At 39.0% G+C, this 22625-nt stretch overlaps 1 protein-coding gene across 2 annotated transcripts in view; it reads right to left on the bottom strand.

Annotated features, from left to right (window-relative positions):
- Window positions 1–22625, bottom strand: part of ipo11 (importin 11) — a 111935-nt gene that overhangs the window by 15860 nt on the left and 73450 nt on the right. The window contains exons 23-29 of one of the 2 annotated variants that reach the window (XM_069699552.1): window positions 20697–20776; window positions 20413–20493; window positions 18028–18123; window positions 17513–17626; window positions 16964–17085; window positions 11521–11616; window positions 9216–9300 (exon numbers count right to left, since the gene is read on the bottom strand). In XM_069699552.1, the coding sequence (XP_069555653.1) occupies window positions 9216–9300; window positions 11521–11616; window positions 16964–17085; window positions 17513–17626; window positions 18028–18123; window positions 20413–20493; window positions 20697–20776 (674 nt within the window). Of the gene's footprint in view, window positions 1–9215; window positions 9301–11520; window positions 11617–16963; window positions 17086–17512; window positions 17627–18027; window positions 18124–20412; window positions 20494–20696; window positions 20777–22625 lie in introns of those variants that run through there. The other variant, XR_011310944.1, reaches the window with a different exon arrangement.

Raw genomic sequence — 22625 nt, 5'->3', positions numbered from 1 at the left:
TACACCAGTCCCACACAAGGTGGCATTATAGGCCACTAACATCCTAACTCACTGTGGTGTTGCCAGTTTTGGCTGCCTTCTGGTGATCCAAAATAGTGCAATTGCTGCTGGATGAGAATATAGTGAAATTTATGATGATTTAAACAAATTACATATATAGACTACACTATGCTATAGGGATGCTAACTTTTCCATGTTTATGTAGACTTCCACTAAATTCTGAAATATTGCTACTTAAGTAAATGGGAGGAAATTGCTCTCCTGTATAGTAGCATTATTATTTCAGGTATTCCAGAGTCTCATGCTAGCTAACATACAGTGCATGAACTTTAAAATGGATGGATTTCTAGTCCAAGGAAGCCACAAACCAAATGAAGAGAAAAGAGAGCAGTGCGGTAAATGAGGAAAATAAAGATTTATAGGTGCAATCAAAAAATTATCTAAAATCAAAACAAAGTGGTCAGAGCAAAAAGAGAGAGATGAGGACACAAATTTAAGTGGTTTAAATTCCTTAATGGATCTGTGTTGAATATGCTGATTGTGTCCTGCCAATCCCAACACACGTGAAGTAGAGTTTCCAAACCAAGCACCCAACATTGCAAGGTTTCGGTTCCTTTTACTGTAAAATGATTCTCTCTGATTGTATCCTACCAGTGTGGCTCCCTTGGAAAAAAAACACCAAGACCTCCACTGTAGAATAACATTTGCCTCTGTCAATCAAGGTTAATCCTTTATTCAATTAATTAATCCACAAGTCACTCATCTGACAAACCCAGAATTTGAGTTAACATGGCTGAGGGTGAGAAAAGAAGGGAGCAGCTTGAATCAGACACATTTTTCAGCTCTACCAGCAAACAATCAAAATCAGAAAGATTGGTCTCCACTGTGCTGAGCCATATGGAGAATGAATAAGCTTTTCACTGGTAATTAAGATGTATCAAGATCAATTTAACAACTGAATTGTCAGAGCAAAGATCAATTGTTCTCATTACTTGAATCAGACTAATTAACTCCCCACAAATCCAAGGAGCTGACACAAGATAATATTCCACACACTTTTGGTTACATTACCTGGTCTGCACAGCTGCATCATAAACACCAAGACTGGCACAGATGTTCGGGGGCAAAAATTAGCTCAGCACTCACTGCAGTGCATACTTTACTTGTATCTTAAAATCTGGCTGCTCTTTAAAACTGCGGGGGACAGTCTTGTTAAGGCTTTATCAGTATGGCTACACAAATTACAAATGTTGAGGACTAATAGTCATCTCAAAATCCTGAAAGGTCCTGAAGATCCTCGCAGGTGTTCATTCTGTCTGATTTGTCTATGATGGCATTACGGGTAGTCATCGGACACAGTGCTCTAATAAGAATGACTAAGAACAAGTGCAATGTACAAAACATGATGGAAATATGGCATTTATGGTCGTTTAATGTATAAATTTGAGGATTGTTTCAGTGTTCTCATGATGCCACACAGATCTGATGTTTCGATCTGTTGTTATTTTAGTCTCGTCAGAGGAGCAGAAGCTTGTGTGGACACTTCAGTCACTTGCCTCACAAAGGCCATGACACTGCAGCTAAATTGCCAGAATGGCTGTGAATCGCCTCTTGGTTACCTCCCTTATTAGTGCCGTTTTCTCATGGACACAGCTGGGGACGGCTTGATCTACAACTATACTATATTTGTTTCAGTTTTATGTCCACCCTTATTGCACTGCAAAGGATACGGAGTGCTTTCAAAATGTTCCTGTATCCTGTACCTGATTGGAACTGGCCATACATTACCAGTAAAGCTGACACATAGATTTGGATTTTTTTTTTTTTAAAATTTTATTTGTTGCTTTGCAACTGATGGAAAAGGGGTTATGATCTTCAGGATACAGGGATGTCTAACCGGAAATACAAAAAAAACAAAAAAAAAAAAAACAACATTTATCTAAAGATAAATCTTATACCTAGTGATTATCTGACCCACCAGGGGTGTCAGAGTGAAAAGGTGAAACACTTTAAATGATGATTTATGAATGTTATTTACACAAGTAGGAGTCAACTTTGCAAAATAAATCAAAAACAGTCTAAGAAGGATCTCTTTTTTAAAGGATTAAATTAGCTACTTATTTAGGACAGAATATTAGCCTTAGTAAAACCATAGACAGACAGCGATACTGCATCTCTGAAGAACTCTACTAGCATGCTTCCAACGTGTGTATTAAACTTTTGGTTCAAAAAGAGCAAAGCTACCACACTAAAAGAGCCCACTCCCTCTAAACTCGTGGACAAATGGCAGCAAAGCTGAGCAGCGACAGACATGAAAACTAATTTTGATAGCTCTGTATGCCTTAGGCAGCAAAAAGGAGAATCTTCATATCTTGTGCTGCAAAATAACACTGTCAGAGAGGTCTGTTATTCAACAAAACCAAATTACGCTGACACTGATGGTCTGCTTCAGAACAGGAGCAATAATAAAGCAAGAATGGCAAGTCTTCATTACTAATGCTTTGTGTGGCCGGGAGTGAATTGATAACACACTGAAACTAATTTCCTATAAATATAGACCTCTAGAAGACCTCTGGAGGGACTTTGATTGTTCATTAAAATGAAATAATAAAAAAAAAAAAAAAAAAAAAAGGTTGAATGACAAGAACAATTTAATGAATCATTGTCAAACAACCAGTTTCAAAAATTACATTCAGTTCACTTTTACCGAAGAAAACCAAGAATGCAAGCTACCATTTACTAAAACGTACTCTTTTAAAAGTCAAAGCATGCAAATTGAATGGAATCAATGTTTAAGCAAAAAACAAAAAAAACAGTTATTGCTAATCTTCACAAAATAATTAAAATGAATGAACACTTTCATGACTAATTAATAATTGCTGGAAAACTGTTATCCCTTCACTCTCAATTAGCAATTATAGCCACGGGGCAACAATGTGAAAGGTTTAATTTTTTTTTATCTTCCTTCTCAAGTTTCAAAGCATGCAGTGTAGAGAATGTAGTCCAAACTATTTGTCTTACTTCATACTCCACACATTGGAGCTGGATATTGATTGGACTTCAGCAGGTCTGAATCTTATCAACTTATATTTTAAGTTCGCGTTAACTTTATAAGGAAAACAGTACATTAAGAGCCAATACTCACTACGTTTTCTGCAGAGGCTGCTAGAAATGGCAAATTGTCACAAACCCTTTTTTGTTTTACAATGCAGCAATGAATGCTTCGTTTTATACCGTCATCATCCATTGTATAACATTTTCCTCCGAGGATAAAAACATTTTTTTTATATCTTTTTTGTTAATCAACAACATTAACCTTGTTAAAATGGCACTTACAGTATCACCAGGTTTTTTCTGCTAGTCTTTAAGTTAAGATGGCCAGTTCATTCCACATTCATTTATTTGACTCGATCTCACTAACAAACACTTTTAATCCTACAACTGTGTTTGTCTGAGGAGTTTTTTTTGGTAAACTTCTATTGTGCCATCATCATGATATATACATGAGACTTTTTATAATATCAGATCACTTTCATTTTTGATAACAACTGTTCCAACTGTGAGAAAAATGTTCAGTGGGTGTGAAAATCATATTCTGTATACCCACCGTTACGAATACCAATTGCAGAAGGATGTCCAACTGACAATCAAATCATTAGCCTAATAGCCTGCAACAACAAACTAATCAGTTAAGCATACTCAGTAAATGCCATACATGACTAAACCAAGAATTCTGTTCAAATAAATTAAAACCAAATTAAACAAAACGGCGCGAAACCAAAGGGGACTTTTATAATGAGGAATTGTAGTTAGTCTGCACCTGGGATGCTGCAACATAATAAATAATTAATTAATGTTTCTGATTGGCATGAAGTTTAACACCAAGAGGTGGTGTCTAACCACGACAGATATTAAATTGTGTTTATAGCGGCGCACACCTTCACACAACGTGTCCAAGGACACTTTGATAGTTTTTCTCTGGTTAGTACACATGAAAAGAGCCACAAATAGTACTTGCGTATAAAATAAAAAGAAGATACAGAAATAGGAGTACAATACCCTTCTCTCAGCTCCTCACAGCTGGTCAACCACATTGTACAGTGGGTGTGAATGTCAGATCGGTGGTTTCGGACAGTTATAGACACTCCCTATCCAACATTGGAACGTGGTGTGGGGGAAGGGAATTTCAGACACTGTCCGCCATGTAGTTCATAAAAACCTGATCATGGCCTCCTCAGTGGATGTGTAGATACACTCCGTAAACAACTGCCTTTGTGAAATGTTATATGCTATATGCTAACACCTTTCTATTACTGCTTTCCAACGCCACCTATATGTTTATAGTTAGAACCGTCAAGCATTTAAGAAAAAAAGAGAGAGAGAGAGAGAGAGAGAGCCAGAGATAACGTATAGCATTTCCATCCTTCCGTTTGAGCCAGTACATTATATATAAAAATTAATTTATAGAAAATGCTCTGTAGTCTGTGCTTGTGCATTCTAGCGATGTAATAGTGTACAGCTCAATAGATTGCCTGTTCGGAGATGTTGAGGGAATGACTTACAAAAGAGTTTCAACATTTATTTTTCATGAAGCCTGGCACTCTGCAGTGTTTAACAGATAATTATTTGCTTCTCCTCATGTAAGACAAGAGAAGGATTGCAGAGTAATTCTGTTGGCTGGTATTGGCATACAGTTTGGGAAAATGTTCTGCAACTTGTCTTAAATACTGTAGAATCACTACCTACGCTGTAGCAGGCCCACAGTTAAATGAGATTTGTAGCTATAAGTTGTATTGCAAGGCCTAAAAAATATTGTGTCTGTTATGTTTTTTCTATTTAAAAGGTTAAAATATCTGGTGAGAAATTCTCAGTGTCACATCTACATTTTTTCCTCCACTGAAAAATCCAGAATTATAAATACCAATTTAGCCATCATCGCCGAAAGACCTCTCTCAGTTGGCTTCCAAATTAGTAATGATGTCACAGTTTGTATTTCTTGCAGGGTTTATTTTCTATTTTGTGGGAAGGGTGGGGGTGTCTACCTGCAGGGAAAACAGATGCAAGTTAGCATCTGGTACAATTACTTTTAATTGTGTGCTGTGCCTGCAAAAATTAAAAACAAATGAACTCATTCATTCATGCAGCTACACTCCTAAAATTCTACACTTTCAGCAAAATACTTTTGTGTTAAACTCCGAACTTAGTTGAAGCTACAGTGTTCAGTTAAGGTCAAACTTCAGCTCAGGGGAGCTTTACTTGCATCACAAAATTCTGTGTGTGGCAACTTTTGCAGTGGTACAAACTGAACCACGGTGGCTTGGGTAGCGGTCCGGAGGCATCAAATAATGCATTTAAGGGCTTAAGATTGAATGGATCATTTTGTGCAGGTATTTACATTAAGATTTACACAGTCAATCATTAGAGGGGGAAATTGGATAGTTTTCAATCTGGTCCCCACTTTCCCAACATTTCAGCTCTCAGTGGCTGTTAGGGACAGCAACTTCATCAGTCCAGTATGGACCGCAATTGCTTTAGTCGGCAGCCTCGAAAAGGCTAGCAATGTAATACTTTGGGGCAATTGCACCTCGTCCACGTACATCCACCAAATGTGGTTGATTTTGTCAGTGAGAGTTCAGATTCTTAATATCATTCTGAATATAAATGATGGTAAAAATTTGGTCCAGGTTGAGAAAGGCATTTCAAGTTGGGGTCATGTTGCTTATTTGACAAAACTATAAAGATGGAAACTAGGCCTGATGGTATGTAGCTATGCCACTACAGTACAATGGACGTAAATGGAACTTTATTTACTCAAAGTGTTGACAATGAGGAAAACAAGATAAAAAATGACCTGTTAATTCAGAATAACCCACATACCTCGCTATCAACAGCTTTCACCATCTTTTTTTTTTTTTTTTTTGTTTTTATCATTTCACATTGAAGCCTGTGAAGAAGCCAATACAAGCAAAACATTCTGATGATATATTCTTTGAGTTTTTAAAATTTAAATTTTCAGTGCTTTAGGCACCTCAAACAAAAAGCCAACATCTACAACATCATGAGCGAAACGAAAAGTTTCAAAGTCCAATGATCTCAAAACTTTACCAACAGAAACAAGTACCCTACATTTATATGAATGACTGCAGTAGACAGAACTTAGAGTGAGGGGCTTTACTTTTTTACTTTTTTATTTATTTATAGGTGTTCATTTTAATTCCCTCCATTCAATCATTTGAGGACTGCCTCGTAGCTTATGCATTTGACCACGATCAATTACATCATGCACCATGTATGAGGCCTCTATCACTATTCAGTGATCAGGTTTAGCAACCAGATCCCATTTCTGCACAATTGTGCATAATAGGGAGTCTTCATCCTCTGAGTCTAATCAGTCATTGGCAACTACTCACACAAATGCAGCACAATAATCTGTATGTGTGCTGTGCACGTACGTTAGTGTGTAATGGGAAAAAGAGAATGGGCTCAAGTGGGTGTGTGCCCCAACACAGCACAACAGATGGAGCCCGTGTCATTAGTATCCAGTGGAGATAGTCTTTGATGTCGCCTATCCTTCTTCTTGTTTGATGGTGCTGGCCTTGTAGATGAAGCACAAGAATCAAATGATGCATTATGTACAGAGGCCCAAACACAGCATCAGTTAGTCTAGTCTAGTTGTCTGGAACACTCAGATCAAAGTGAGGACTCTTACAAATCCCAGATAAGATAGAGTGGAATAGTCAACAGCTTCCAAAACAGAAAAAACTCAGAGTACAGAAAAACATGGCAAGTCAAATGTAGGCACAAATCAGAGGATGGCAGCCTCTGCTGCCAGAAAGGCAACAAATCCTAAGAACTGCACCAATTACGACAGTCTCAGAATGAAAATCTAGACGGAGAACACTGACATCTTAAGATAATTAAAATATCTCAAGGTTGACCATTTGGTTGCTTTGCAGTTTTCCTTCATTCTATCAAACTCAAACGTAGGCATGTATGATTGTCCTAAATTCGCAGTGAATTGCATAAATTTTGCTGTTCACATTCTGACAATGTCAGTCTCTTCTGCGACAGCAATTCATTTTTTTCAGCTGAACACACAGACATAGAACAACAGTAGACATATTTTTGCAAAGGATTAGCTTCTATTCATCTGCTTGGATTGCTTTTGAAAATTCAGTTTAGCCCAACTCTGAGGCTCCTAGCTAAACTATGTCAAAATAGGCAAGTAAAAAAAGCAGAACAGTTTGTGGCTCTCAGATATGACAATAAATGTTTTTTGGCATATTATTAATAATGATTAAACTTTGATTAGGCTTAAACTTTAATAGTGGAAAAAAATGAAAAGATAATTAAATTGATAATCACAATTATTTTGATTATAATTCATTGTCAACTAAAATGTTATGACTGTGACAACGGTAAATGGCAATACTTCTAAACAATCTCAAACAGATATTTGTTTTTTACTGCAATGTCTGAAACACACACATATCTACAATAAACCAGTAATGGCCCATATATCCACTCTAACAAAGCGTAATACCCGTTCTCTCCCACTTTAAGTAACTTCACTTTTCATTGAATATCAGCCGGTAAAGAAGAACTCCAGAGCGCACTTTTATATTCATATGCATTTCATATAGAAGTTCTAACACAGTAGGACTCACTTTAGGAATATGTGACTTTCCACACACCGGTCCTGAGAGGAGGAGAGGAGCAGAGAGTCCAGGCTCTGTCCAGGACTTCAGTTCTGAGACTCTTGCTGTGTGAGCCCAGCTAAATCTATTTGGTATTGCTTCACCACCTCCAATACTTCAAGCTTCCTCATCCCCAGAGAGGAGACCTTTCACATCCCAAGTGCCAGTTTCCAGGGCTTCTGCCTTTACCTGCTACCTGACTGGCAATCCATCAGACCCCAACACCTAACGCTGCAGATGGTGGGCGTAGCAGGCAGCTTCTGATGAAAAGTGTCTGAACAAGAATCGTGTGCCACTGAGTGAAAGTCACTTCTCATAATTAAGAAATATGGAAGTGACTGCTTTAAATTTTAGCACAAAAATACACGTTGAGGCACTGATGCAAAAACAAGGAGGTTTGCGGTTACTATTTATTCTTAGAAAGAGCAACAGCAAACGATATTCTCCGTCTTCCAGTTTCAGATCAGCCCAAACATTCAAATGTTTATGTACACGTGCTTTTACACAGATATGCAGAGACTTGCCAAGGAGAGAAGCCTAGTGAAAGCCAAGCAGGAGGCAAATGTTTAATGTCACGGGTCTCCTGTCTCATCAACTTTCTCCTCAAACTGAAAACAGGCACGTTGGCACATCTGTCACTTGCTCGCACACACATTCATGTACGTCTCCAAGCACACGACCCAAACGCATTAGGAAGCAGGGAGAGGTGCGACTTTAAGTCTTCTCTATTCCCTGGAGCAAAAAGTCCGGGTCTGGGCTGAGGTGATAAGTGCACTGGGATACCGCCCAGCAAATACACACACACACACACAGAGAAAAGTCACATAAAGTCACACGAGAAAATAAACACAGCTGTGTTTCTTCATCCGAACACCATTGACATCAAATTTGTTTATAAATTTACTTCTGCTCTCCTTATGAGGAGACCACATACTCTGACAGTAATGATATAATTAAACAATATTTAAAAAATGTGAAGGACTGTTGCAATTTCTGAGCTTCCACAGTGTGACAGAATGGGAGCGCAAAAGCATCCTCATACATATGTGCGTCACTGTACAGTTTAATTGGTGTACATCCCCCACCTAGGGGCCATGTATAGGTACTTGCCAACATTCCAGTTATAATAGTAAGCTTCTATGACACATGCATGCATCCAGGGACAGCACTTAAAAGTGATTATATGGTGCACTACATGAAAAGCCTTTGCAGCTATTAAGAGGTGTTAGGAGGCATTAAATTGCAGCCTGACTAAACAGTACAACAAGTGACCACCTTCCTCTTTGCTTATTGGAGAATTTTTTTTTTTCTCTCATAGTGTTTATGACTGCAAATTTCTTGTATGAGTGCGAGTGTAGTCTAAAGTATATCACAAGAAGAGATGATGATTAACGTAATCAAGGAACAGAGGCATCTGAATGAACAGAAAGAAATAGACTACAAGAGCTATCTGTCTAAATAGAACATTTGAAATGAAATCTGTACTGTGTGTGTGTACAAACACTGTGTTTGACTTACCAGTTTCTTCCTCTTGTCCTGCTCAGTTGGTGGCTCCTCATCGTCACTCAGCTTGGGCTCCTCAAAATGGCTCATCAGCATGCAGCTGCAAACACAATAATATTCAACTCAATATTATTAAACACACATAAACCTGCACAGTAGAAGACAATCTCAGGACAGGCAGCATGTACACACGCACACACAGGGCTCAACCCTCTGCCACTTTTTTACACCGCTCCGACAGCTTTTTATATTGGTTCATCTGCATGCAGAGAGAATTTCGAGTGGAACCTTTGTGCTGAGGATAAAGTCTGTGCATTGTCTTGTATTTTCTTTGTCCTTGTTACTTAAAAGGTAGGAGGAGGGGTGGGGGGGGGTTGAATGTCACATTTGGTGACTTTGAAATGTAGCTACTGACAACTCGTGATCAGGAATTCTAATTAAATTCTAACTAAACTTCTAAACTATAATGACATTCAAAGTGGCAAATACAATCTGCCTAATCAAATTGAGAGTACAACAGGGAATGTTTTTCAAGAAATACAGACTAGTAAGTAACTGCGATCGATTTTTTTTTCTCTCTTCCGAGTTGAACACTGCTTTAAAGCAGGTATAAACAATATTTGTATAACGATGTATGAAACGACAATGAGGAAAAGTTTGCTCATAGTGATGCATTTTTAGAAAATGATCATGTAATTCTGCAACTCCCCACTGATTTAAGGACCGTTATAAAGAGTTTAAGCTCACTGTACAGCTATTAGGGTAACAGTGTTGTTGTTGTTGTCGTCGTCGCCCACAGCAGGCTCTCAAAATCAACAGTATACTATGTGAGCAGCACCAAAGAACAGACAGACACCGTTAGTGACTAGCTAGTGAACTCAGTGGAGCATTTAGCAGCGAGCCAGATATTTCCCACAGGGGTTGGTGAGACAAATTAAAGAGAGAGAGAATATCAAGTGGCCGCAAACTGATGATACCATAGATCCACTGCTGGTGGTGCTGCAGGCATCAATTAAAAGGTGATGCCATGTTTGCGTTCACACCTTGTTCCCTCTACCCTACAAAAACAGTTATTGCAAGTTTAAAGTAGTATTAGTGACAACTGCACAAGCATGCCAGCAAGACTGACTTACTCTTAATAGTCTGTTAAAAACAATGAAGATCAATTGGCCACATTTTTACTTCCTTTCTGCCATTTGAACTTGGCTGAACTGCAGCTTCTGTAGTTCTTATTTGTACAAATCTAAATGTTACATATTTGTGCTGTACAGCTCAGTAGAGCAAAAAAGGTATTACAACTTTATTTTCTAATTGCCAAGTGATTCGACTTCTGCAGTAACACTGTACCATGCTCAACTGGCTTGCCAATTGGCATGTCGTTTATCCATGGCAGAAAGGACTTTCATTCTTATTCCACACCATACAGGAACAATTCCAAACCACTTATGACAACAGGAAAATACAAATAAATTCTGTTTATTTCAATGTTTACTTAATTCCTAAATCGGGCAGGAAGATTACAATCCTTGCTGCGGTGTCTCAGTTGATTGCATTTACAAACAGTGAATAACATTCAAAGGAAATGTGCATCCACAAATATGCTTTTGTCCGCTATGACACACAACAGGGAACCAAAACAATTCCAACACATCACTGGCAAATAAAAACTCTTACGCTTAAACTGCTCTACTCAACTTTTCAATTAATTTCACACAGTCACATATTAGGAGAGTTCTGAGTATTTTTGACAGCAGAGAAAAGGTAGGTTAACATCGACCAGCAAATAAGCACCATGGTGCTGGGACAGAGAGCCAAGAGGGGAGAGTGGTGGGTAAGAAGGAGATTCAGACCGTGGTCATCATCTCGTATAGTGAGGAAGTGTGTCCTGGGCCAATTCTCATGGCTTTATTTTTTGTAGTTAGGCAGCCTCTTATTTGTGTTGTTTTTGTATGCTACGGTCTGATGATAAATGTTTCATATTCTCAGGTCTCTTGTGCAAAAGAGATCTCAGTCTAAGAAAGATTACCTGATTTAATAAAGCTTATAAAAAATATGTCCTGTCGAACTCTGCTACTCGGAACACGGTCAAAATTAAAGGGATTGCTTTTCTCTCGATGAAATCTTGCTTCTGAGATTTGTACTTGATGAAGTCGTACCGCTTCAAGTGCTTTCAAGTGTCTTCATTCATCATGCATGGGTTTTGTCAAAAATGACAAATTTCATTCAATCATGAAAAGATTGACTGGAAGGTTTGAAAGTTATGATGTACAACTTTTTATTGTCTGTTAGGAAGAAAGAAAAAAAAAACACAAGTACTTACTCTTTGAAGGTGCCTGTTTCTGTATCTTCTGTCATTACATCATGCAGCGCCTCAACACAGATGTTGATGATGCCACAGAACTTGTCCTGGATCACACTGATAACACACAGATTATGCATCTTCATTACTCATGAGATCATGAAATTCAACAGATGTGTGTGTGTGTGTGTGTGTGTGTGTGTGTGTGTGTGTGTGTGTGTGTGTGTGTGTGTGTGTGTGTGTGTGTGTGTGTGTGTGTGTGTGTGTGTGTGTGTGTGTGTGTGTGTGTGTGTGTGTGTGTGTGTGAAAAGGAAAATTGGCAAAACCACTTTAAATCCTGGCCACACTGAAAGTGATAAAGTGGCTGTCTAAAAACAACAACCATATGGCCATTCAGAGGAAAGGCCATCAATTTACATCACAGCACACATCAAGAATGTGTTTTCCCCCGCAATATATCTCATCCCCAACCATTTCAGTTTGGTTGATGGAATTAGCATCCCTTCTATATTTAGTGCAACCACATTGAGTAAGAACTTTTTACTTCAACAGAGTTCAAACAGAGAGAAAGGTAGAGGGTAATAAAAAAAATTAAAAAAAGTCCAAACCGTAATGTGGGTAACAGTGCATTGAAAACATTTCTCTACATTTATGATCCTGCAGAAACATGCTCCTATGGCACCGATCAATCACATACTATAATGAAGATTTTCCAGCAGTTAGGGCACTTTCACTGTCTCAAAGCGCACATTGTGAGGTGTGAAAAATTTAAAATGATGAAGCTTATTGCTTTAACACACAGCAGTGCAGGCGAGGAGCGGTCTTTTATTTTTTATTTTTGAAAATCAGAGCCACTACGGTGACTCTTCCAGAGAAGAGGCACTGTACAGCCTTGTCTTGCTGGCTTTCAGAACCTGAGATCTTTCAAATATGTTGGCTTGCAACCCCCACCACCCAGGCTTAGAGACAAGCAGCAGTCATTGATGAATTATTTGAGTCATTCTTTGAAAGCAGTGCAAAGGAAGTGGGTTTTCCCATGTCAATAAGAATAAAAAGCAGGGAGGGAAAATAATACAAAGAGTGAGTATGTGTGGGTATGGGAACTGATGCATCAAAGTTTCTGGACCCCAGGCAATGTTGCATAAAGTTCACTAAGCATGAAGTCTGGCAAAATATGATAAGTCAGAATGAACGGCAGAGCGCAAAAGACACCCAGTTCAGTAAACACAGACTTGTCTCTTATTTCTCACGTCTGGGAACATTTTGCATTTACAGTACTGAAGCACACTAATGAGCCAAAACATTATGATCATCCCTGCCTAAGACTCTGTTCAGACTGCCAGTCAAAATCCAGTTTATGAGCAAATACGATTAGAATCTGACAATATGGAGCAAATCCCAAAACCAAAACTCCCACAGGATTCGACGTTAACAAATCTGTTTTAAACCGCCTTTGTATGTGGTTTGAAATAAACTTGAAATCACAGTTTTGCAAGTCAGATTTCAGGTGTTTATGTCTGTGACTTGAACTTTACGCCACACAAAGTTCAAATGTGCATCACACATACAGAAACGTGGTAGTAGGTGGCAGGGGGAGACAAACACAGCTGGTCTGTCTGGACCACCCACCTCCCTGGACAGTGAGACCATTCACGTGCGGTTAATAAGAAAGCCCATTTCATTATCCACCACTTTAGCTTATTTTTGTCAACTACTACTTCCGGACTGGGGGTATCATATGGGGGTATCACATGTTCACAATGTTTTCAGTACAATTTCCGATATGATTGTTTTTTTTAAATCCATATCGTGATACTGGCAATATTTCGACTCGATAAAATGACAAAATACCGTTTTTCTGTGTACACGTATGACATATGTTACTTGCAATACTGGCACACAGCTAGTGGTTGACTGGAAGTACATTTACTCAAGTACTGTACTTTAGTACTTTATCAAGCAAAATAAACAATTAAAAAACCCAGCTGGGATCAGCTGGAAAATGCATCGTCACAAAGCTGAAAACAGAACTGTTTTTCTTGCTGACTTTTTTGGAGGTACATGGTTCTCACATGACAGCTATGCTACAAACATTTGATAATCTTATAGAATATGATGCATTACTGTAGATTAAATATTGCTAAGTATTTTATCATATTGTTAACAGTATTGTTAGTTCAGAAATACCCTGAAATATTTCAGGGCCAAATTGCCCACCCCTTGTCTGGAAGCAATGTCAATACTATAGCAACCAATGTGGATCAGGCTGTGCATGGGAATTGACACCTGGAGACACAGATGGGGTCTGATAACTTGCAATAAATAATGTGGACAGTAATTCAGTAAGATAGGATTCTGATGAGATATGTAAAAGTATTCGGATTTAGACGGACACCTTGAACATGCTGTAATATGCTGTTAGATACACCAAAACAGCTCAAAACACAGCAGCAAATTAAAGCAGCCATAGATCAAACTTGTTCCAGTTCATCCTCCAACATCGGTTGCTGGTTCACAGTTTGTCTTTCAGACCTTTAACCCGACTGTGACATGCATCATTGTTGAGATAATTAAAGTTATTTGCTAAATTAGTGGGAGGAAATGTTTTGGCTTACCTGTGCTAATATTGCCATCAAGACTGAAATAATGTGAGTGTTGTGCACTGCCCACTGGCATATGAAAAAAATTAAGTCTTTTTCCAAACAACTTTAAATGTATTTACATATTTACATCCACACTTACACATAAAAGTATATAGTCCCAGTATATACAGTAAGAAGTAGAAGAGAGCAGTTCAGTTCAGTTTCACTACTAATATCCTGGGAGAATAAAATACTACTAATACTATTAATAAAATAATCATGAAACATCACTACCCCCGTTCCTAATATTAGTCTCAAATTGTCAGCCATATCAATTTGATGCAGGCATAGAATTAAATATCCCTTATCATACATTTAAACATGTTTGTCAATTCTAATTCTACCCAGCAGAATACCTCTCTAGTGATTACTTTCTAATGGCTGACAAGTGTTGCTGCTCCGTGTCTGTCATTCACATCAATGTAAGTGGGAACATGATGTGAAAGCTGACGGCCTGCAGGTAAACACAAACTTTAGCAGTTAAAGAAGCAGCGCTAAGCTTGTATCACCCTTCCTCCTAACCCTTCTTCCCCCTGGTTATTTCTTTCTTAAAAATATATATGCTGCATATTAGAAACAATTCAGCTTCACTTGTTGCAGATATAATTTGAAATATCTGGAAGTAGAGCCAGAATACACCAAATAGCTTTGGTGTAGTAAGTGCTGAGTGTTACTCCAGGACTGAAGATTTCTAATGTTGCAAGTCAACAAAGATTATATATAAACGTCAACAGCATTACTGTCACAACTAGAATTCAACATCAATTATTCTAACTACCAGAGACAACCTCAGAAACAAACAAGGAAATATTTGTAATTTATTTATTAAATCTTTAGGCATCAAATTTAAACAACAGCTATCAACATTGGAGAGTCCCACATGACAACATATTTCATTATATTGTCATTATCTGGTCTACACATGAGCCGTGATTCTCAATGTACATAAGTTTATAATTTTGTTCAGGTAACAGCATTAACAAAAAGCATAGAAAAACTTGTTGTAAAACCAAGTTTGTTAATAATGATAAAATATCTAGTGATAGGCTGCACCCATTTAATCACTTATTTAGACTACATTGCTCTCCAACAACCTGTTATCTCCAGTCGGTTGTATAAATTAATAAATGATAAAAACAGCTTTGTCGAAATTAACTCTTTTTTAGTGATTGCTAGTTTTTCTAAACTTTTCATCACTATGAAAAAAAAAACACGCTTCAGTTAAATCATTAAGACTGAGGAACATGAAGTACAGCACAAGTCAAACTGATAAAGAGACTCTGCTATCTTTTATAGAAAAAGCAGGTGAATGATATGAAGGGCAGCTGAGGACAATTTCAGTTGTGCTCGTATGCGAGTTAATTTGTCATGCAGCACTTAACTGCAGCACTTAACCAACCATGGCTGTCATAATCAATTGCTGTTGCAGACCAAGGACGGGGGAGTAACAAAGGATTTCATGGCTGTCTGTGTCTATGATTCATATCTGGATTGCAAAAAAACTGAGCAACCCCAAATCTGGATGAAAACATGCATCATCATACAGTCGGATTGGATGTCACAAGATTTGTATCGATAAACCTCACAGTGGCTCTTATACACCACTTCAACTGTCATGAAGAATATAAAAAGAGAAAACTGTTGAGGGCAAGCAAAGACCACTGGCATCAGTCTCAAGCTGTGGTAGCTGCTGCTTGGTCACATTTACGCTACACATTCACATTACAGCAAAAAAATGTGGGTCTTTTTTGATGCAATTTAGCCATCTGGAATTACAGGTGGTGCTGTGCTCAATGGACTTTTGGAAAATTGGAAGTTCAGGAGCACAAACGGGCTAATTAGGGCAGTTTAAGCTGTGGGTCAATAGTGATTGGCTGCACAGCTCGGGTCAAAATTCAGCATATTTGAACTTTCTGCACAGCCCTGCTCCTCTCTGCACTGCAGACGCCCATGCAGGGCCTTCACCATACATGGGTCCCACTTGCATACACAAGGTCAGATTCAGATTCAACCTACAGTACTGCTGATTGCTCTACTGGAAATGTTTGTCAATTGCTTCTGTGGAAATGTTCTAGCAATGCAGGTAACAGCCATAAAAAGTAGAAATTTGAGTGTGTGAGCGTGCACATTTGCATTTTCATTAGCGATGAGAATTGTTACCTAGATGGTGTTGACTCTCAACACAATACTCCAACTACACTTGTGGCCCTCCACACATTTGCATTATCACACTTACACAGGCACAAATGCACAAACCGAATGAACTCACAAAAGAAGGGACACACAAGCACAGATGCCTCATGCCATTGTTAAAGTATGATAAATTGCAGATTTAAGTCCTAGATATTTTCATACAATTTACAACAGCTGGTGGCATCAATAGTCTAAAAAGAAAGGTGGTATGTTGGAAAAAGTATAAACTAGTGTTGGTGTGTGGAGCATAAAGTTTTCCCTAAAAATACACTCTCACTCCTGTAAACTTCATAAGGGATGTGTAATCCTGTGTGTTATGTGTATATGAGCACATATGTATTTGTGCTGCTCAGCTCAACTGGCTTTCTTATAGTGTGAAGGGGACATAAATTAAGCTCTTCTAGTGCAACACATTATGACTGCAAGGACAAACTTTCCTGATATTCTTTCCTTAAAAAGACAGAAAAAGATTTCACCAACTTTATCTGGAACAATAAACAAGAAGCAAAAAAAAAAGTATGTCTCTTCACTTTCCCCTTATGTGCCCGGATGTTAGCTGCACTGTGCTTTCTACTTTTCACCAGCTCAAAGCTCCATCTGCAAATGAATGAATGACAGGTGTTTCTCACCTGTTGTCAGATGGTAGGAGGGAAAGCAGAGCCAACGACGACAGCTTCCTCCTCTCAGGCTGAGTGATGTTGTCCATGCGGTCGACCCACATCTCTATCACGCTGCCTAACAACTGGTCCATCTGATGAGAAGGGTGAAGGGAAACGGACAAGCGGGGAAAACACAGGAGCATCAACAAACGTATAAAAAGATGTAAAAAAAAAAAAAAAAAAAACAGTTTGGCAGCCCACTAAATAGTATGATTATACTTTATTTTGAGGTCTGAAAATCATAAAAGGTAGCAAAACTGATCGCCTCTGCTTATTCCTTTAATTCTCTGCCTTGTCCTCCATAGTCAGACCAAAACAACAATGTCAGAGTTTCACGGTGAAGGAAGAAAACTAGTAATTTTAAGGCTTGAAAATGTTACCATTTGCAATTCTTTGGCTCATTACTTTCAGCCTCATTCAGAATGATTCCCTTTAAACAGGCACTTTGCAGTTATGTCTCAGACATAGGGGGGGACTGTGGTGAGGAGACAGAAATGAAGGGCAGACATCGGGCCTCACCTCCTGACTGCACTCTGAAGCCATTTGTGTGAGCAACGAGGAGAAGAAAGTGGAGTTCTGAAGCAGGACGCGCCCCATGATGCCGAGGTAGGTGGACATCACCACGGGATATCTCTGTACAACACACACATGCACACAAGCACACAAGCACACGTGCAGATGCTGAAACATAACCATGCATGAATTCTTTTACACAAAGCACAGGTCCTTAAACTTGATAAGAGGAAGGAACATTGGCCCACTGACACAGCATAATCCTGGAATAGCAGCCAATAACCTTTAACTGAGCTGATTATTCAATAAATGCCGCTTCCATAAGAATTAATTTTACGTGATAAAAAAGGACAAACTAGAGGAGTGCACAGGAACAGTCTCATTTCATGGTTTAATAAGGTGATATATTCAACTTTTCAGCCAAAGAAAAAAGAAATTGAGTAAAACATATCTCTTACAGGTTTGTCCTTTTACATAATCCCAGTCCAGATCTGTGCGAGATGCAAAAAGGTAAAACTCACCTCACCATCCACAATACCTCTGAAGACAGCTGGCAGCAGCGGCTGGAACATGTGGGCTCCCAGTATGGGGCTAACCTTTAAAGCTATCTCCACCACCTGCAGAGACAGGGAGAGGAAGCATGAGGGATGACAGTCAGTGGGGGGGGGGGGTTAAGGAACAGTAGCAAGAAGGAACCGACAGGAAGAACTCACCAGAGAGACAAAAAAGAGAGCAAAGGAAAGAGTCAATCAGAGGATGATGTAAGAGAGTAAAGTGTGTTTTTTTTTTTTTATTTGATTTTGTCTGACCTACAATATGTGGCAGGCAAGGTTAGTACATTTAGTTTTAGGCTCCCAGGATATTTCAATGAGGTCTCTGTCAGGCATTAAAGTTGAAATAAGGAACACCTGAACTCATCAATCAGCAGAAGTACAGAAACAAAAAACTAAGCCAGAATAAGACAAAGGACTTTTAAGTTTCCCTCACAGGGATGAGTTACTCCCAACAAACCTAACAAAACTCTAGCAGCTGACACTTCCCCCTGTTAACAATCAGCATGCACATAAGATGTGCAATACGCAGAGGAGTCAAGTGAATTTAATAGGTATGACAGAGAGCAATAAAATGACATATCAGCAACACTAACACTATCGCCACCATGTACATCAGCACTATCCAGCTCCCAGTTTGGGTTTGCTGGGCAAAAAAATCTTCTACTTTTAAAATTAGGCTTAAAATGTTCCTTTTTAATAGAACTTACAGTTAGAGCTGGCTCAGGTTATCCTCAACCATCACATTGTTATGCTGCGATAGAGCTGGGCTGACAGGGGACCTCCCATGATGCACTGAGCACCTCGGATGTACTCTACTCTTTCACTCGGTGCATCTCAATTGTGTCATGTTTCTGATCTGCGTCTGCTGGTCCCACTAACCTGCCCAGTGATTACTGTTTATTGTCTCTGTGCTGTTCTTTTCTCTCTCTGCTCTCCTCTCGCCCCGACCCGTCAAGGCAGATGTCTGGCCACCTCTAAGTCGTCTTCTCAATGACGTTTCTTCTTCTTAAAAGAGTTTTTCCTCCTCGCTGTTCATCATGTGGGAATTGTTGAATTGTTGTGTTTCTCTCTGTAATATTGTAAGTCTCAACCTTACTATATAAAGTGTCCTGAGATGTCAAATTTTCAAAGAGCTGCATATGGACTACTCAGATCCCTCAGTTGTCAATTGGCTGTGTCTTGTGAGCTGCTGCTGCTGCTGCTGTTGTCGAAGATGATAAGTTGTCTGCTGGCTCTCCTTTTCTCAAACAAAAGAATTAGCAGAAGCCAGATATGCAGTAATGACACTGAGCTTTCCGAAGCTCTGTGGTCTTATGGCCATTCTGCATACATATAATACTCAAGCAGTGCAAATAGCACACAGTCTGCTGAGAAGGCAGCACATGCGCAGGCACACATATACACTGCGAGCCAAAACATGAGAACCAATCACAGATCCAGAAAAAAAAAAAAAAAAAAAAAAGCTGATTCTCTTGCAACAGCTGCGTATGTCCAGGTCCAGAATATATTACACGCCACGTGAACAGTCGGTTCTTGTAATGAACGTATTAAAAAAAAAAATGGGCAGGTGGAAGAGAACTGAGCAACTTTGACACATGGCCAAATTGTTATAGCCAGGTGGTGAACCAGCAACAGGGTGTTGGGGAATCTTCGGAAACAAGTCTGGTTCACGAAAGCTCTGGATTTACAGGACTTGAAGGATTTGCTGGTAACGTTCTTGTGCCAGATACAACAGGGCAACTTCAGACGTTTTGTAGAGGCCAAGCTTGTGTGAATAAAACCCTAATTCAAAAGAGGATGGTCCTGCCCAACTTAACCAATGACGTAATACACTTGCCGACAACAATCATATTGTACAGTATGTACATATGTAGTGTGTTGGCTGATTTTGTTTGGGTGAAAATGTATTTAATCGCTGAACAATGGGGACAATACAAGTCAATTATCAAACATCCAGAGTCTTTGAAACAAAAACTGCCAGACAGTTTTTGTCTTTAAAATCAAATGTTTTGATGCTGTCAGACAGAGATGGAGAGTGAGCTGTTTGAGGTGCTTTATATAACATTTCTCAAGACTCCTCTTGCATTCTAATCTGGTGTCAGTTCCCGAGCAGCAGTGCATGTGTGTTTTGCGTGCGGGTAGGTTTATGTGTTTGTGTATATTATGCATATTATGCAGCTTCGCGTGCACCTGCTCCTCAGCGGGCCACACAGACAAAACAAACAACTCACTGTGGTAGAACTTAAAAAGCGAGAATGACAAATGAACCCAGGGAGAAGAAAGACAGTCACATGCCACTTTACAAATACAATTTATGTGCCTCGACTGTGTGAGAATGAAGAGCGACAGTACCTTTAGAACTTGGACCTGCCCCTCATTTGTGATGTCTTTCAGCAGATCACAAAAGGATCGGCACAATGATTCTGCATAGTTCTGTGAAAGAAATAACATCATAAGAACATGGTGAAATAAAATAGGTAAATTTGTGTCACTGTAAGTGTGTGTGTGTGTGTGTGTGTGTGTGTGTGTGTGTGTGTGTGTGTGTGTGTGTGTGTGTGTGTGTGTGTGTGTGTGTGTGTGTGTGTGTGTGTGTGTGTGTGTGTGTGTGTGCGCGTGTGTATATGTGTGTCTCTCACCTGCAGGAACTCTGTGGCAGATAAGTATATATAGGCATTAACAATCTGAAAGCAGGTACGCAGGTTCTCGGAGCTCAGGTCTGAAACAAAACCATAAACGTTGCACTTTAATTATGTGAACAGAAGGGCTGAATTTATGGAGACTGGCACAAACGACAAGGAGGGAGCATAAAAGACAAATATTCACATGTGGACTGCATTGCAAACTGGTTGAATTGTCCCACTACCAATCATTAAATACATGTTTTACTTGAGTCTATGAAAAATGTTGAGCGTTTCCTTGGTAGGTTAATGATGGTCAAAAATGTAAGAAAAAAAATCCACTGTGTATAAAATAAACCCATCAAAAGTCTATGAGGATGTCTAGAAGCAGGGTTGCCCAACAGTATCCAGAATTTGACATCAGTGTAAAAGAACACTTATTCATTAATTTTGGGCTTGCTTGACTTTTCATAAGTGACAGATCCAGAACTGCACCGTGCAGTTTTCTGGCATGGCTTATAGTAACGTGACTCTCTCTCTCTCTCTCTCTCTCTCTCTCTCTCTCTCTCAAACTCAGACTCACACAGTTGTGTTCTAAAAGCTTTTATCAAGACATTTTGTTCTATATAACTGCCAATCTTTCCTCCCACACACAGCCGCTGGGGAGAGGAGGTGATGGCTCATCTGAAGTTGGGAAAAATCCCATGCAACATTTATGGCTCAGCTAATAAGTTTCACGAAGTATGGCAACCACTAATTGACTTGCATAATAATGTCAATACCATATATTACGAGTGATGTCCTGAGCTCGTCTTAAACATCGGCAGCAGGCTGATTAAACCATTTTTTAACAGACTGGTATTGGATATACTTAACTATTTTTATATCTGACCCTTTGTCTTACGTCAGCTGTCATACAGGTGTCATAAACTGGGAGCACAATTTGTAGCATAATGCAGAAGTATTATCTTACATGTGGCATACAGGCAGCTTTGTGGGAATATTTTAAAATCAGAAACAAAAGCAGCACTGTGTGAGCAATGTGAGCATTTTGTGAGGTGGAGGTAAGAGGGCAGTGCTCAATGCTATTACTTGCATATGGCAGCTAAAATATAAGCACTCAAAGAAATATAGGGAGTTAACCGGTAACTGTGACAGAGTATAAGTGAGATTTGTATTTGTTGTGACTGTGAATGTTAAGCCCAATTTAGACAAAAGACTCAAGACTAAACTGTTTTGGAACAGAGAGAATAAAAAGCTACAGAAGTGTGAACTGGCCCGTTGACTCAAGTCAGCTGATAGTGTCCTCTGAGATTCAGCTTGTCAAGTCACAAGTGGGCAGGTTTATACTGAAAAGCACTATAGTTTGTTTTATCACGGGATAAATTTGCATAAGGCCACTGGGTATTCCGTTGAAACACCCATTGGCGTCTGTAAATTCTCAACACTCACTATCGCTATTGTCATTCATGCTTTAAGATGCTACAAATTATAATCAGCAAAAAAACCTGAAAAGCTGTCAGTTAAAACGTTAGAGTATGTAGCTGCATTGGAGGTGTCGGGACTTGCTTATTTTGTTGAAGACCAAACATGAAAACCAGCGTTGCACTGAGAGGAATTGTCAGAGAAATAATGTGAAAAATATGTGTTCAGTTGTTAATTGTAAAGAAAAGAAAAAAAGTATTCATTGTGCATGTTAATTATCTATGAAAATGCAATGACCGGATCAGGACAATATTAAATAACTCAGACTAAGGGCGAAAAAAAAACCTAATCGGGACAATCGGGACATTCCTACGTGCAGCATCATGCATAACACTGAGTGCATGTCTCTGTGTGCAGAACATTTCTCCAGATGGTTGGGTGGGTGAAATGAAGGTTGGAAAAATATGTTAATGTTTTGAACATTTGAGTAAAAACGTCAATGGGGACATTTTTAACACGCAC

This window comes from Brachyistius frenatus, unplaced genomic scaffold, assembly GCF_029030835.1.
Source record: "Brachyistius frenatus isolate BFR_SWC_R1_liver_20210118 unplaced genomic scaffold, ASM2903083v1 Contig_30, whole genome shotgun sequence".
In the NCBI taxonomy this organism is placed as follows: domain Eukaryota; kingdom Metazoa; phylum Chordata; class Actinopteri; family Embiotocidae; genus Brachyistius; species Brachyistius frenatus.
This window is presented reverse-complemented; position numbering and strand designations above follow the sequence as displayed.